The 18,417-nt window shown below is 39.1% G+C and overlaps 1 protein-coding gene across 1 annotated transcript in view; it reads left to right on the forward strand.

Annotated features, from left to right (window-relative positions):
- FARSB (phenylalanyl-tRNA synthetase subunit beta) overlaps positions 1-18,417 on the forward strand; it is a 71,814-nt gene that overhangs the window by 42,448 nt on the left and 10,949 nt on the right. Inside the window, exon 16 of the mRNA XM_019667826.1 lies at positions 11,358-11,513. Within this exon, the coding sequence (XP_019523371.1) occupies positions 11,358-11,513 (156 nt within the window). The remainder of the gene's footprint in view (positions 1-11,357; positions 11,514-18,417) is intronic.

Below are 18,417 nucleotides of genomic sequence, written 5' to 3' on the forward strand. Positions count from 1 at the left end.
ACTTTTCAAAAAAAAATTTTTTAACATACTTTTTCTCTTTTGATTGTTAATCATCTCTTTGAGGCAGATGAGATAGGAAAACAAAACAAAATGATTGTCCCCTTTTAACATATGGGAAAATGAAGACAGAAAAGTGGTTATTTGCCCAAGGATGCATAAATATTGGACTTAGAACTAGGGTGAGAATAAGTTTGGTCTTAGAGAATAAAAGTTCATTTCGATATCAGTCTGTGTAAAATGTTCTTTGGGTGGTAAATCTACTGAAATAGAAATCTGAAAACATTTTCAGTCTCAGCTGTAAATAGTTTTGAGGGTTCTTGTGCCTCAAATCCCCCATTGGTACAGATAACTAAGAATTTGTTAAAATTCCAAGGTCAAATATTTCTGTTAACTTGGACTTGTTTTCTTTCTTCTTAGTTCTTTGAGTTTTATGCTGTTTTGACCCTTGGTGATTCAAACATATTTGTAAGTACAGGGTTAGGTTAATTACACTACGTTTCCTCAAAAGTTTTGGAATGCTATTTCCGCATTAGGCCTCTGCCCTAACTGCATGGGTTCTGTAGAGCTGGGCCTGCTCGCAAGCAGGCAGCTCAGCCTGGAGGGAGAGGAGCACCCTGGGTCCCCACAAGTGCCACAAGGAAAGTTTCGCTGTGGGCACGGAGCACTCGGGAGTACTTTACAATACTGCCATCCTGGGCAGAGGTGCCTGTACCTGTTTGTTTTCTCTTTTCCTCTGTGTTTCTGGGGATGGCCTAGACATGGACTCCACTCTGCCCCAAGGCCCATGCTTGGTGATAACCTCCCCTATTGAGAGAGAGCTGGTCTCAAACAAACATCGCTTAACAAACAGCCCTGGTGATAACTCCAGTGACTTAGTCCATACACTTTTTAACTCAAAACCTTGCTTTTGGAGCACTTTGTTTCTTCAGGAAGCTAGTTCTCACCTCTGTAGCCGACGTCTTTAGTTCCTGTTTTTAGTTGTGATTATTCTGCACTGTATCCCCATTGAGCCATTTTCATCTGGTAATTACTTTTGCCTGTTGTCTTGTGCCATTGTGGTTTATTCTTTAAAATTTTCTCTCATATCAGTGGGATTTGAGGAATGAGAGGAGGTACATCTGCTCGGTAAGTTTACCATCCTGAAAACATAGGTTTACTTTAATTTACTTGGACTATGTTTCCTCTTTAGGTAGGCCTGGCTTTTATTTCATAACAAAAGTAGCTTTTCTGATGGATTATTCTAAATATGTCCATGTGGGCCCCTTACTTGTAATCTGGTGTACAAGAGGACTCTATAGGCAGCACGGTTCCAAAGAGACTGTGCAGCCAGCAGACCTGGGTTTGAGGGATAGTTCTGCCACTTACCAGCTGCTTAACTTAGACAATGTATTCAATCTCTCTGAGCCTTAGTTTCCTCATCTGTACTATGGGGATAATGATAGCACTTCATTCATTAGATTCATTGTAAGGATTAAATGAATTTACATTTGGAAAAGCTGCAGCCACATAATAAGCAAGGTTTGGTGTCTGCTTTTACCATTAGGGTACTAGCAGCTCCCAAGGCCAGATACACAGCATCCTGGTCTGGTAATTTCCTGTGAGAATGACTTGAAAACCTTTGCTGGCCATTCAAGGGTTAGTGTCGCCTTACTGAGGCACTTGGGGTTCATTTTTATCCTGACCTTTGACTTAATTGGCTTTTCTTCTGTTGTGCACTTTTTTTTTTTTTTTGGATAGGAAAACCAAAATGTACTAATATGGGAATTAAAAAAAAAACAGGAATGTTTTTTCAGTAATTCTCCACCCATTTCTTTTTAATGAATTGAGCTTATATGTTTTTACTGCCTTTCAAACCAGTAAACATTTCTCTGCTGAATTTACATTAGCCATTTCCTCCTAAGTAATGAAACTATTTTGAAGAAAAAACAGTCTTGACCATCAAAAGTGAAATGATAGACGAGTATTCCAATTAATAATGAAAATGTCCCAAATTTTTATTAGTTGGGGCAACACCCAAACTACTGGTTCAAAAGGGGTAGAAGTGTGTGGCAAGAGGGAGCAAGCCAGCCTCATTTATTGCACTGGCAGAAAAGTATTTTGAGTTCCTTTTTTTGCTAGGGACTGCTTGGAATAGAAGAGAAACAGTTACCCGTCTTGAGGGAGATGGGCCAGGGAACAGATTTTTACAGATAGTGCTCTGAGGGAATGTACAAGGTGCCCTGATAGCACAGAGAAAGAGTGACAATTGCCACTAGCTTGTGTTGTAACACTTAGGAAAAACCCAACACTACCAGCCTCACGTCAGTTTTGCGTGGGCAAACGTATCTTCCAAATTGGAAATGAAAAAGGAATCTGTACTGGATTTCAATATGCCTCCCACAAATCTGTCTGACCTGCATTCCTGGAAGAGTAAATGAAAGACTGCTAGCCCCAGGTTTCATGCTTGACCTCATTGGACAGTTTCCTAGGCTGTTGAGGACTCTTTGACCGATTGTCTGTCCATGTTGTGAGGCTGTTGGGCTGGCTTCCCGTTTAGTGACTAAGTCAGGCACACTTCTCAAGTATTAAGACTCCCATTCTGACTCAGACACATTCCAGTTCTTTGAGGCAGAGCCAGCCTCTGCATTTATTGAGTCTTAAGGTCCAAAGTTGCTGCAGCATTTTAAAAAATTAGTCATGACTCAAGGGACGAAGCTGATTTATCCTTTATTTGTTGGGCAGAGTGGCATGTGTCTGTGGAACGAGAAGTTAACGCAGACTGCTGTGGGGTAAATTTTCAGCTTTACGACAGGGCAGTCAGTAGGGGCAGTGCTGAAGCTATCAGCTCAGGTTGCTGTGTGAGTTATTGATTGGTTCCAGTGGTTAATACATTTTTTTTTTCTGTTCGATGTCAAGGATAACTAAACTATAAACAAAATAGTAAAAATTGACGTTAGAGGAGCAGATGACCTAATTGTGAATTGCTAATCATTATGCCCAGAAAGGCAGCTCTGTTTTACAAAGTCCAACATTCTGGCTTTTTATTAAACGCAGATCGAGTCCTGCCATCGCACTTTATTCCATGATGGTCACTGAAGCTGCCAGTGTGCCTAGAAGCTCACTGCAACGGTAGGACAAAACACATCACTGGGTTGAGTTTAAGTTTAAAAGGAACCATAGCCTGTGAAAGATGACTTAGTTTGGCTTTGTAAAGTGTATATAGGGTGATACAGATTTAGCACAAAACAGCCATCCTGTTGTCAATTTGACATATATCTTGGGGAACCCTGATAATCAAATTGCCATGCATGTTAGTTTCAACTACTGCATTTAAAGAATTGGGGGTTTTAATAATTACTCTAGTAGATGAAAGGCCCTTGACCAGTCAGAAGGATCCAGTTACTTCTCTCGCCTTAGCAAGCACACTTCCGCCAAGCCTTCACCCCTCACTCAGACCACTCCTCCTTTCCCCGAAGTGCTCCGCAGTCCTGGTGCAAGTTGCATTTCCTCCGCTTCCCAAATCACTGTTTACACAGTTTCTGAAATTGTGTTCTCCCTGTGGTTTTTCTAAATCGAGAATGATCTACTTCTTACCGCAACTGGTTTGGATATGAAGTGCCAGAATTTATTTTTTTAACTTTATTTGTAATACGTATTTAAGATTTGTGTTCCTTTCTCCCCGGGCCACTGTGGCTGCATGGAACAGAACTCACTGTTCTTTTATGATTCGGTTTGTTCTTTCAATTTGCTGTCGGTTCGTACCATTCATGTCTATGTTTTATTGTAACCTACTAAAATACAGGGGCCAGGTCTATCTAGTTTTTTTTTATAACTCTTTGCTCGATAAAGAGTCCAATAAAAGCGTTTTCACTATGAGCTTGTGAAATACTTCAGCTCTGAGAAGCTGTCCATTAATTCTGCAGCCATCAAATAATGGCAGATTATCTAGCATCCACATGTGGAATGTGGTTTTCTGAGGAGAGCTTATGTCATCAGTCTGGATTAATTTAATTTTACTACTTCATATTTTTGGCATGTAGAATTTCCAATTAATAATTCAAAAAATATGGGTGTAAGGAACATTGACATTAACAATATTTGAAGTAGCATCATTCGCATATGTGATGGCATCTTAACTGTGTAAATAACATCATTTTTAATATAGAAAGTTATTTTAGTACATTTGGTTCCACATAGTTAAGATCTGCTAACCTGAGTATAATGTGCTCTGTCATGCGTTGCATATTATATTTTTTTTAATAGATAAAAATCCATTCCAGGTTTATGTTAACTAAATAAAAGCCAACCTACAAGGATATAACTTCTTCCTGCATGCATTGAGAAGGTCATAGATTTTTCCTCACATTTTTTTTCTTGGCTTTCAGCATTATTTAAAAAAGAAAAATCTGTATTTCAGTGCTATAATATAGATAGATGCATTTTAAGGAAAATTGTTCTTAAAGTTAAGAACTTTCATAAATATGTATTTCTAATTCAAAAGTAATTCTTTTCTTTTGGTATTTGAAAAAAATATATATCCAACGTCTCCCTACTCTTAGAATTAGCTGCAAAGCATTTTCTCTGCATACGCAGCCATATGTTTTACATTTCTATACATAGCCATGGATACGGATAGATAGAGACTTTTTTGGGGTTACACCCGTGGAATTATGCTTCACCTGTCCTGCTTTCTCCTGTGAACATGGTTTTTTGCTACAAACACGTTCTGTCCACCTCATTCTTTTTATTGGCTGCATAATATTCAGTTGTATGGACGCACTATCATTTATTTACTCAGACTGTTAGTGATGAATATTGAGCTTGCTACCAGGCTTTTGTTAAATAAGTCCGTTGCAATGAATACACTCATGCTCTCATACAAATGCATATTTTTAGAAATAAAATTGGTCAGTCCATAAGGATGCACATTAAATGTTTGCTAGCTTGTCAAATTCTCTTCCACAAAGGATTTTTTACAAATTTGCAGTCCCACTAAGAGTGTATAAAGATGCCTGTTTTCCTACATGAGATATAACTTTTTAAGGTGTCCATCTTCACGGGAGTCTTACAGTTTTTGTGAATGATTTAATAACTGCACTGGAATTTTTCAGGAGATGTGTATGAGCTTCAGTCTCTTGGGGACCAATATGCAAGAAATTTATTGGATGGGATAGACTACAAAGCAAGGTGCTTTGTTTGATTTTCTGAGCTTGGCCAGATTGTTCATCTCAAGCTCGGTGACTACCCAGGAAGCCTTTTTGGTCCCCAGTAGGCTTTCTCCTGGCATCTCCATTTGGGCTTCCAAATGAATGTGAGACTGGAGATGGAAAGGGTGAAGCCGCTGCCCTCATCCAGTCTGTGCCGTACATGATAACCTAACTAACACCCTTAATTTACTTTTAATCATGGTATACTTTGGTGAAGAGGACCTACACCAAACAAGAGTCTCTTCTCAAAATTGGAGTTGTATGCAATAGTCGTCTACTAAGAGACATCATGTACTATTCTTTTTCCCTTTCTCTTTAAAAAAAAAATTTGGCATGTTCTTTCAGCTTACAGAATCCTAGCCAGCTGCCCCTCCTTTGGGTGGTTTAGATCAGCCTCTCCAGGCAGTACTTTGAAGTCTGTGAAATATATTGGTAATTTAGGCTGACATACTTGGCAAGCCCAGTTAAAAAGCAGAATTGTTTGATGGCATGACACAAGAGGTCTGTTAACTGAGTTATAAAGAACTGAGTCATTTCCAACAAACCCTAGTTTTGGCATGAAATTTAAATAGTTCTTATTTTGTGGCTTGCAGTCAGTGAATTTTGTGATGTAATGTGGTCCCTCAGTGCAAAATACTAGGAAATGGGAATTTTACTATACGTCGCAGTTTCTCCAAGGAGGAATGGATGGAACTAAGTATGTGGTTATTTTCTCTTTTTTCAGTTCGGCCACAGAGGGAATATCTTACTTAGCAAGATGTGAGGAAGCAAGTCTAGAGGGAGTGGTAGCACTAGGGAAACGTGAAAAACCAGCCCATCAGTGGTGGGAGTGGGAGGGGCTGCCTAAATAAGGAGTTTAATCTAATTCTTATGGTGGTTTTAGTACAAAGCGCTAAAAGTCAGTGGCCTTTTTTAAAAACACTGCAAATTGAATCTAAAAATATATAGCTCATTATCGTGTGTGTGTGTGTGTGTGTGTGTGTGTGTGTGTGTGTGTACTCTAACATCCTGAAACCTTTCTTGGAGTATAATGTTTTTTAAGTCCTATATTTTTTAGTGTAACTTTATTATTCTGATCACCAAAATCACTTAATTTGGTTTTTTTTTAATTCTAAGTCTTTAAACCAGATGTTGCTTCTCTTATCAGAAAGGTAAGTTTTACATAATTTGGAGATCAGGAAATAAGTATTCCGAGGCAAAGGTTACCCAAATAAAGCTTCTAGTTTATGTTGCTGAGCTCTCTGAATGGTGGCATGACTGCTGGGCTCTCCTCTCCCAGCGAAAAATGGGACAACAAAGCAGTTTCAATACGTGTCTGTGTGTTAAAGTGGAAGCATGTGACACCGACAAATGGGTACCACATGGCAGAGATGCCCAGGAGCAAGTCAGTGTTATGAAAGGGATAATTTAGTTCTGTTTCATTTCATTTTATTCCCTTCAGGAAGAGAGGGGGGGGGGGGTTGGGAGAGATCCTACAGAGGAATTGACCCCATGCATGTGGTTGGTTTAGTGAGGTTTTATGCCTGCTTGATTTTAATATTAATCTTTACTCTTACACCTTCAATTAAAGCTTTTATTTATTTATTTATTTTTAAAGATTTTTATTGGGGAATTGGGGGAAGGGGAACAGACAAGTTGCTGTCCTTTTGTTCTTCAGTCTAGTTGTGGAGGACATTGCTTCACTGGCCCAAGTTGGCACCATCATTGTGCTTTTCCTGGGCGAGGCACATCAGTCGCCGGCTTCTGGACAGCCGCTTATGCTGGCTGCTGGCCACACACGGTAGCCCATGGCAACCCACTGCAGCAGGGGCTGCAGCCTACACCATCGCCAGCGACTCACGGCAGCCTAGCTCCAGGTTGAGCTGTTGTTCAGCATTTTAGCTGTAGAGGGCAGTGTCACTGGACCTCATATGTGGGATCCGAACTGGGGCCCTCTGGCATCCTAAGCCAGTTTTTAACCAACGCACCACTCGGCCGGCCCCAATTAAAGCTTTTAGATACCACATGTCTGTATCCTTGCAAGTAGAAATGATCTAGAGAGTGACAGTGGTCCAGTCCTCACTTTCCTCCATCAGCTGCCTCTTGTGCTGACTTAGAACGTGGCCCACTGTCCGGTCCGGCCTCGGTACATTTGTGTGTGCTTACCTCGTTTTCTTTCTTCATTTATTCAAAAAGTAATTGTTGAGGGTTCAGTCTGTGCAGGCTCTGGGCTGGCTTCAACCTTTACCCTCTCGGGATACTGAGAGTGGAGTGCCTTGAGCATAGTAGGTACTAAGAAATGTGACATGACAAGACCAGTAATTTCTCCACGCATGTTCAGCCAACCTTTAATTTAGAATACACTTTCCATGAGTTACAATACTGCTCATGGGTAGAAATTTTGGTGAGCTGACTTCTAAAACTAATTTACTCCAGTTGCTTAACTAGAATTCTTAAATGTCATGAAAACTTTTCAAAACTCAAACATCTGTTGATTATATCAGAAACATTTCCAGAATGCACAGCTTTGACCATATTAAGTAGGTATATATCCATATATAAGTTCGCCCTTATATTATTTGTTTTCATCTAAATCCATTAGAGACTTAGAGATTTTATTTAAATCCTTTAGAGATTGAGAGATTTCCCCCTGTATAGTAGAAAGAGCATGGATGGGTTTTAGAGTCAGACGATCCTCGTCAAATCCTGGTTTTGTAACTTATTAGATATGTAATTATAATTAGCTCCAGCCAGTTGGCTTGACTTTGGGCAAAATCATTCTGACTTTTTGTTTCTCCATTTTATTTTCCCTGTTGTATTTTTTAGGGATAATGGAACATACCTTACATGATTGTTTTGAGAATTAAATAAGATTACAGATAGATTGATAGGTAGGTACTAAGTTCCTGGCACATGGCAGATAATCAGTTAACATTAGCTTCGCTTTTCCTTTCACCCCATTTATGTGCTTGCTCACTTTCGGATTACTTTAGTGGTTGAGTACAGTGTCTTAAAATACCCATGTTTTATTTGGATATCTGGAAGGTAAAGGGCATTCTGTATTTTGTGTCAGTCATGGCAATGGGAATTGTTAATCAGAAACCTTTGAGGCCAAAGTTTTTCTGAATTTATTGAGCGCTATGCTAGCCAGAAAAAGGACCAGGTCCTGGGGCGCACAGTCTAAGCCATCCGCTGGAGGTCGAGACGGGGAAAGCAAATATGTCTGCCATGCTGGGACTGATGGGGCTGTTCTATACAGTGAGTTAGGAGAGGAAAGATGGACGTTGTTTGGAAAGCATTTACATTGGCTGTGAGAAAGGAGCTGGAGAAGGAGAAGTGGGGGACGTTGTGGGATAGGTCGTGGGCAACAGTCTGGAAAGTTCATGCGTAACCAGGATGCAGTGGCTTCTAATGGTCAACTGTCTGTCTAGATAACTGAGGACGTAGCCACCTGAACATTAACGTAAAGCCTCAGCATGCATTCAGGAGTATGAGCAGCCACTTGCTGGTTTCGGATCTTTGGCTATTAACTGATTAGCCTCTTGTGCCTCTTCTCCTGCCCTCTGGCTGCTGTGATCTAACGTAGGACATCTCGGAATTCTTTCTTCTCAGAATAAATCTGTGGAAGGACTCTTGCCCAATACACGCTAATATGAAGCAGTTTTTCATTTTCAGTTTGTTCCCCCAGATCTACACAAGCTTATTCTTTTTCTTATCCTAATTTGAAAAGCAAAGTGAAACCAACATTTATTCAGTGTCTGTGTTAGAGCAGTGGTCCCCTCCAGAATTTATTAAAGGGCCACAGTGTACATACTGTTACAAAGTTAAATGATCACCGTTGACTTTGACCTACCTTTATATGTACTTCTTTTTTTAAGAAAAAAATAAGTTTTATTACAGGGTTAGATATTTGTAACCATCACTACAAGATACAAAACAGTTCTGTCACCCTGGAAACCCTTCATGTTGTCCCATTGTAGTCATATCTAACCCCAGGCAACCACTATCTGTTCTCAGTTATTATAGTTTTACGTTTTCCAAAATGTCATACAAATGGACTCATGTCGTATGTAGCCTTTAGAGACTGGCCTCTTTCCCTCAGCATAAAGCCCTTGAGATTAATCTAAATTGTCAAGTCTCCAATCGGTTTCTTCCTTTTTATTGCTGAGTAGTATTCCATTGTATGGATGAACCACAGTTTGTTTATCCAGTCACCCATCAGGGTTCATTTGGATTATTGCAATTCTTTTTAAAAATATTACCTTTTGTAAGTTCTGAATTTCAAAGTAGAATAATATATACTAATCAAGGAAAAAATAGACAGTAGATAAAACTTTGAAAAAATTGTCCTTGCCCAAACATAACCTCTGTCAACATGTAGGTGTTTTTCTTTTCAGTCTTTTTCCTGTGTGTGGAGTTTTTTTGCCTTATGGTTATAGTTATATAGTTATGATACTTATCTTCATGTATTGCTTTTTTAAATGTTTTAATTGTGAAGAGTGTATATAAAATATGGTTTGAGAAGCTTACTATAAAGCAAACATGAGTATAAGCATCCAAATTAACAAGTAGAATATTTCCGGTACCTTAAGCTTCTTCTAAGACCCTTCCCCATCATATCACCTTCCCTTTACCTAGAATAATCACTATCCTAATTTTTGTGATAGTCTTCATAGTTTTTTAACCTATGTATGTTCTTTAAACAAATTTAGTTTTTGACTATTTTTGAACTTTATGGCCTCCTGGTTTTTTCATTTACTATTTCATGTATTTGCTATAGCTCTATTATAAATCTTTTATAAAGATGCTTTTAAGCTACATGGTAGTCTGATGAATCATTGTTCTGTGCTTTATGTAGCCATTCCCCAATTTAGTTGGTTTCTGATTTCACTATTGCAAATAATGCTTTATGCAGAAATAATATCTTTCTGCGAGGTATGATCAAGCAATATGGTGAATGTTTAAATAAAAAAATTATTACAGTAAAAGACACATTGCCATTAACCCCCTTCAAAATACTCCCCCTCACTTCAAACGCACTCATCTCATCGTTCTTGCCACTTTCTAAAGCAGTTCTAGAAGTCCTCTTTCATGAGTGTCTTTAGTAGCGCTGTCGTGGCTGCCTCGATGTCCTGAATCATTTTGACTTTGGGAAAGAGCCAGATGTCACATGGTGCCAGGTCTGGTGAATAAGGTGGATGAGGACACACCGTAATGTTTTTATTTGAAATTGCCGTACCAGAAGCGATGTGTGACACGGAGCGTTGTCATGATAGAGGATGATTTACAGCACACTTTAAAACACACCTTTTCTCAACCGTAGCTCACACCCGACTGACTGCACTGAACAAGTTGAAACTTGTCACACACTGTTACTAAGGTTCAGCGTGCCACTTCCCAAATTAAAGATCCCTGCCTTTCTGCTGGATGGCACTTGGCAGCAGCATTCACCATATACTTTGATCACAACGGAAAGACTCCATGTCACACATCACTTCTGGTATGGCAGTTTCTATGAAATAAAAACATTACGGTGTGTCCTTATCCACCTTATTCACCGGATCTGGCACCGTGCGACTTCTGGCTCTTCCCCAAAGTCAAAATGACCATGAAAGGTAAACGTTTTGAATCGATTCAGGACACAGAGGCAGCCACAATTAAGCAACTAAAGACACGAAAGAGGACTTCCAGAACCGCTTTAGAAAGTGGCAAGAACGATGGGATAGGTGTGTTTGAAGCGAGGAGGATGAATGGCAATGTATCTTTTATTGTAATAAATTTTTATTTAAACATTTCACCGTATTTTTTTATCACACCTTGTACATGAAGCCTTTTTTGTATTTAGGATTACTATTTTTTTATACAGTATTGTGAATAAAAGTATGACATTTTAAGGCTCTAGTATATGTTGCTACATTGCTAACAAACAGTTTTATCAGTTTATACCACAGTGAAGCCTTATTGTTCCTGGGTCAGCATTGAGGGTTTTCAACACCTCCCCCAAATAAAAGCACCTCAGGAACTTTGATGGATGAAAAACTATCTTATCTTGAATTTCTAGGGTTGAATGTCTCTATGTATCTACTAATCGGTTTCCTTTTTTGTTGACTTTGCCCAAGTTTGTGTTGGGGTTAATCAGATTCTTAAGTAGTCGTCAGTGTGGCCTTGTGACTAATTATTTTACTTTTTCAGATGTAGGTGCAAGAAACTACCGGCATCTCTGTGCTGTTTATTACAACAAGAGTCCTGGGTTTGAGATCATCCATGGGCTGCTGGACAGAATTATGCAGCTGCTCGATGTGCCTCCTGGTGAGAAGAAGGGAGGATACGCAATCAAAGCATCAGAAGGTAAGACAGGCCGGCTGAATCCAGAGGCCTGGCCCTATTATTGATAAAGTTTTTTTTGGTTTTAATTGGTGAGGGAGGCAGGAGATAGAGCCTCACTTGTTAGTATCTTCTAGAAAATATCCCTCTTCTCTCCCACATTTTAAGAAAACGCTTTTCAGAGCCCTCGTAGTGCCGCACAATATACTTTTGTTCTAACTAGGCGTTGGTAACCCCTAATTCCTGGCACCAGCACCATGGTGAACCCAGAAGTCCAAAATGGAAACTGAGAGAACCTCAACTGATGATTTGCGCTTCAAAGCCACCTGTCTGAGGCCTTTAAGGCAAAAAAAAAAAAAATCCCTCCAAAGTTATACTGAAATACATCACATATGCTAGTCAAGTCATAAGGTAGCCTGAGGAAGGGTGGGAGTCCTGTCTGTCCTAAAGCCGAATTACAGGAAAACCTCTCGGAGAGTTTGTTAGGCTCACTCAACGGGAGATAGTGCAGCTTCTTGAGGGCCTCTGGGAACGTATTCGTGATTTTCCTTTGGCTCTCACAATAGAATATTGTAAGGTTTTAAAGTTTTTCCATCTATGAAATGTCCTAGATTTAAGAATTTGAGAAGCTTTGGTACAACTTCTTTATGCATATGGGTGGCCTGGTTCAGTACATGTGTCAATAAATCTAACTGGCTTTTTAAAGAGAGAGAGAGAGAGANAGAGAGAGAGAGAGAGAGAGAGAGAGAGAGAGAGAGAGAGAGAGAAAGGGAGGGAGGGAGAGAGGGAGGCAGGGAGGGAGAGGGGGCGAGAGGGAGAGAGAGAGAGAGGTATATACGTTCCCTGTCCCTATCACCAGCATTGGCCAAATCATTTTTCTCAGGGTGCTTTCTGTAAGAGCTATCAATAAAGCCAGAGAGAATTAGTGTCATTATAAATAACAGTTCCTCATTTTTCATAGGGATTTCCAAGTCTGTTTTGATTATCTAATGACAAATACAATTATCCCTTTTTTTTTTATGGTTAAAGAACTCAAGACCCAAAGAAGTTGCTTGTCAAAATAAGTAGCAAAGCTGGTATTAGTTCTTCATCTTAAAATTTCGTATATACATGAATTTCATATATACCGAGGGTGCCAAAAAAATGTATACACATGACTTGTATTCATTTTTTGTTATCAGTATATATTATTACAATTTTAATACAGTTTTTTCCTTCCTTAAAGTGTGTATACCAGTACATGGTTTTTTGGCACCCTCTCTAAATATATACTGTATGTAGAGGTATATATTAGATTAGATTAGGTAGGTAGGTAGGTAGGTAGATAGATAGATAGATAGATAGATAGATAGATAGATAGATAGATAGATACAGATGATACACACATACACACACATATTATATATCTGTATGTCTCCTAAGTAAATCTGTAAACATAGGAATTTGGTTGCTGGAGTGTTTTTAACTACATAATTTTTTTCAAATTTATATTTTGCGTGTAGCTTTTTCTGCTGAGAAAAGACCTTCTGAGTATCAAAAAGAAGAATAGAAACAGGTTAAGAACTACCATTTCCTGCCATTCTTGATGAGCTGTCCTCTGTTACTTTGGCATATGGTTTACCTTTTAATAATTAAAATCCCTGGTGGCTTTGCAGTTTCAGTTGAGCTAAGTCTGTTCACCAGAGACTCCTGCTAATGTCACTCCACCGGCCATTATACCTAGTTTCGTTCTGTCCTTTCCAATGGACACCGCCGGCTTCCTTCTGTGTGGCTTCGTTTGGAGGTAGGGACCAGTGGAACAGAACTTGATTCCCCTTTGAGAACTTTGGCCCTGTCCAGTAAAAGAAATCTGGAAGCTCATTTGAGTGATCGTGACATTGAGCCTAAGGAGTTCTGTTGACATTGGCACGTCACCTTGTTATTCAGGAGCAGCCCGCTGCAGCCTGGGGAGCCTGTGCAGAGGCACTGCTAAGGCGCCTGAGTTAGAAGCTGCGGTTGCTTCATCTCACATAGTTTTCACTTGCTGAGCACCCTTGCAATTAAGAACACAGGTGAGACAGAACGTTGAGGTGCTGCTAGAATAAGGTCAACTGTTGAGTGGAGAAAAAGGAAAGACGCTTTAACTCTTTAGCAGGCTCTAGAGTGTTTTGAGGGTTTCCGAAGGGTTCAACTCAGAGTGTTTTGGTGGCCTTGGGTCGGATGGTTACCGCATATGCGTGTGCTCTTTTCCAGGCTTCTTCCCCCTTGCTCTTGTGGTTTGTTGCAAACTAAATTATGTATGTTAAAATGCATTTACCCTTTTCAAAAACCACTTCTGGGCAAGGAAAATTCTCAGCATTTTTGTGTTTAGAACAGTTATGTGGTTCCTGGGCAAATCAGTGGCAAAAATCATTTCTTGTAGGAGGTAGTGAGTGGGCTTTGTGTGGGATTGGCTGCATTGACTCGACGGTGTATTTTTTCCCCTTTAATTTGTTACCTATTTTAGCTTTGCTTATTCACAATTCTACAGAAATTTTTAATATAACTTGAGACAAGATCCCAGGTGGTGAGACAGAAGTTTTATTTAGAACTTTTAGTTTTGACAATTTTCGTTTTCATGCTGTTCAGAATTCGTTTTGTGAAATGAAAAATAACCTTGTAAGTAATATGCACACTTAATCCTGCACCATATGTACCCACAGTGGTTATTTAGATACCTTCTGTTACAGTAACACCTAATGGTCATTGATGTGACCTGTAGGTCATGACCTTTTCCCTCTTTTGGGACACCTGTGAATGGTTTCAGATGCAAAAAAAATATGGGTGAAATTGTGATGTTTCCCCAGTCTTCACACTGGTTTTTAGTGTCATATGAGCTTGGAAATGTGTGAGAAGAATATATGCTCGAACAGCTTGTTGAAATCAAGGTATTCTATTTATGGTTTGATTTACACAGAATGTTCTGGACTAGAATAAAGGGAGATCTGCATGGCATACCCACATTTAGTTACCACCAACAAAGATAGTATTCTGTGAAGGCATCAAGTTTAAAAGAAAAAAGTTAGGAAGTTTTTAAGCTTCCTGGCCTTATTTGTGTGTGTAAAACAGCCTGTACCCCTCTGGTTCTCTATTTTTTGTGTTTGAGGAAGGCTTTCAATTTTTGTGACCTTCTTTGAAGGGATTAAAAGAGTCAAAGCAATATAAACACATAACAGTGATCACCACAGTCAAAACAGCAGTGTAACCTGGGGCCACAGAGTTTAGAAAAGCTTCGGCAGTTACCACACAGGTCACTTAGCCCTGCGTTGTTTTTGAGCATGTTTATTGCTCTTGACCATTTTTTCTTATGTGTACAAAGGCAGAGCTGTCACCACTCAGGTTCACTCTTTTTTGGGAGGATTTGACATTGTCGTACCCAGCAAATTAGAGTGCTGCACACCAGGTCCCACTGAAATGACTTGGTCAGCACAGCTTCCCTTCTGGTAGATATTGTTGTAACACAGTGTTTCTCTCAACCTTTTTAAAAATTCTCTCCCCTAAGGATCCTGTTTAGACTTTTTTCCTAATTTGCCCCTCCATAAAATTTTAATGCTACAGATATACTGCATATTTATTATGTACTGTATGTACCCGGGGTGCCAAAAAATGTACACACATGACTTGTATTCATCCTTTGTTATTGGTATATATTGAGTATTACAATTTTAATACAGTTATTTCCTTTCTTAAAATGTGTATACATTTTTTGGCACCCTCTGTATAGCAGTGCTTTATACATAAAAAGAATAAGTATACACCTTTTAAAAATTCAATTCAAGGTTAAGAATAAGTAAGAAAATTTTAAGCTAAAAGTTAAATTTAAAAACTAATAACACTTAACTATATCTGTTGAATAGCTTTTAATGTTATCTATTTACTTAAATTAATTGTAGTGTATCAAATTATGTACCACTTAGCAATTAATTTAAATTCATAACAACTATAACCAAAAAATTTAAAAACTCATTCAAAACTTATTTTTCAGCAAGAGTAAAATTGAAAATTTTAATTTCTTAAAAATAATTTTTAGTGAATTTAACTTTTCCTTGATGAGAGAAAATAGCTGGTAGTCGGATATTGTCAAAGTTTAACTAATTCTAACTTACAAGGTACATTTTAATTTCTACCTGCCTTAACTACTTGGCAGTATTAAAATGCTACCCAGTCCTAAGATAACTGAATCAAGTTTCAGACTAACTTCTAAGTTATTTTAAAATTAACACTTAGTAAAATCATTTGCTCTCATTCATTTTCTCTCTGTCTCTGTTTCTCTCTCTCTCTTTCTCCCAATCCCTTTACTCCTAACTTTGAGCACAGTTTCCATGGCCCACTCATATCCACAGATGCAGTGGTTTTATTCCAACCACCTTCTTGTATATTAGCTTCATGGATATACTTGTAACTTATTGCATTTAAGGCTATATAGTTGCTAACCACTGGCTTTTATTTCCAGTTTGCAGCTAATGAAGACATTGGCTGTCCCCAGGGAATATGTTTTAGAAGATCGGTTTTCAAAATGTCTTCTGGGCTTTTCATTTAAAAAAAAAAAAAAGTATCTATACTTCTAAGTAAGATTTGAACAAAGGGTCCCTGTCCTAAAAACGAGTTTGAAACTCACCCTTATAGAGAATCGGGAAGTTCATGAATGCTGCAGTGATGAGGATGAGCTATTCTCCCTTTTCCATAAAGCTGCAATAATTACACGTCAGCATTTGGGTGTTCTCTAGTTCCAGATGAATAGAACACCAAGTACTTAATGGCAGGCATCTTACTTTCTGTATACTGAAAAATTAATAGTGATTATTTTTCATTAACATGGACTTAAAAGGGCAAATCTGCCAAAACATTGATAATTCAACTCATATTTCTTAAATTCCTTTTGGTAATTTGAAGAAGAGTTAATGATATTAATTAATATGATTATGATGCTGGTTGTTTTTTTAGTCTGTCGTATAAGTTCCTTGAAGTCCTCAGTACAATTAACTTAGTCACTTATAATAATGTATGGTGTCCAATACTTTGTCAGGGTAAGGTAACAAAACGAAATAAATGAGGGGTGTTGCATTTCCAAAAATAATAGGAAATACTGTGATGGAGAAAACACATATTTATGCGTGTATTTATATAGATAGATGGATGGCTAGATCTTAAAGAAGGGAACTTATCTATTCGAGTGACTTTAAAAACAGTTCAGAAAAAAAAGAAAAGGGTCAGTTCTTAAGAGAATTGGGAGTGACTTAAAACAGATAACTGCTCTTATTTCGTTTGAACTGTTTAAGCAAATAATTTTACTGAATTTACCTATCTGCAAAATGTCTTTTTTCCCTGGGTGTATTCACATGTATTTCCTTTTCATTCACGGTGTAGGACTAGGGTAATAATTTTTTACTTTTTTTAAAGAATTGGATGGAAGCATCCTTTAAGCAACTCCTATAACTTAAACCCCATCTTGCTAGTTAATTTAAAAAGTTCTTGAAACAGTCACAAGCTTATTAAAAAATGCTAGTATGAAGAACGTTTTCCTGAAATATTTGAGAGTAAATTGCCAACCTGATGTCCCGTTACCCCTGAATACTTTAGTGTGTATTTCCTACAAACAAGGACATCGTCCTACGTAACCACAATATAATCATCAAAATCAGGAAAATACCACTCATGTTAGAGTAAACCACCATCTAAATCCTCAGACCCTATGCAAGTTTTAGCCATTGTTCTTTATATCAGAGAATCACTTGTTGCCTTTAGCTGTCATGTCTCATTTGTTTCTGGAGAGTTCTAGAATAGTCTTTCCTTGCCTTTCATGACCTTGACACTTTTGAAGATTACAGGCCATTTATTTTGTAGTGCGTCCCTCAATTTTGGGTTGTCTGATGTTTCCTCACTATTTGATTCAGTTTGGGCTTCTTCAGAAGAACATTACAGAAGGTGATGCTTCTCAGTGCCTCCTATCAAGGGTCCTATCAAGACACACAACTTCCATTTATCTCACAACTGGTGATGTTCACTTCAGTCACCTGACTGTGGTGGTGTGTGCTAGGAAGTTTGAAATTATGTGAACGTTCTGTTTCTAACCTGGCTTCCTATTTACTTATATCAGTATGGACTTATTAAATATTTCCCATTTTAGTCAACATATTTTAATCCATGATAGTCATGTTTTAGTCGGATGCTCACGTCGTCCGCAGTTTGGCCAGTGAGTGGGCTTCCCTGCCTGCTGGCTTCTGGGTCCTTTTAATGTTCCTGTTATTCTTTATTATTAGCACTCAACACACCAGGTGTATCTGGAACTTTCCACTGCTCCATTTCTCCATCCAGGGTCCAGTAGGTGGGGAATGGTGTCTAAAAGCCCAGCTTTAAGGTGTGTTTATTGCTGTTAGGGGGCGAGAGTTGCTATTCGCGTGTGTGTGCATATAAACCCACGATGATACCTCCATTCTAGCCCAGCCCTTCAGGGTTCATTCCAGTTTTCTCCCGTTCATATGTGGACCTCTCTTCTCCACCAGTGAGGGACCTGGCTCCCATGATCAGTGGCCCCCTTGTTACTTGATCAGTGGCCCCCTTGGTAACCTAAACCTCATCTTCGCCCTGCATATGTGCCCTGCTCATCACTGTGACACTGCTCACCCCTTGGGGCTGTCCCTGCTTACCTGTGGATGTCCCCCCGACCCCTTAGGCTTACGCCGACTTTCTTGCCCTGATCTGGGACACACAGAGTCCCTACCTGTCTCCCCACGCCCAGGGTGGGGGTTTCTGCCTTCCTCAGCCTCTTTAGGGCTGAATTGTTCTGGAAGAAAAGGGGAGGGCCGGCCGAGTGGCTCAGTTGGTTAAGAGCTCACTTGGGAGCACCAGCTCTGAGCAGCAGGGCCCCGGTTCGGATCCCACATTAAGCGCTAGTGACGCTGCGCCCTCT

This window comes from Hipposideros armiger, unplaced genomic scaffold (assembly GCF_001890085.2).
Source record: "Hipposideros armiger isolate ML-2016 unplaced genomic scaffold, ASM189008v1 scaffold_507, whole genome shotgun sequence".
Taxonomy (NCBI): domain Eukaryota; kingdom Metazoa; phylum Chordata; class Mammalia; order Chiroptera; family Hipposideridae; genus Hipposideros; species Hipposideros armiger.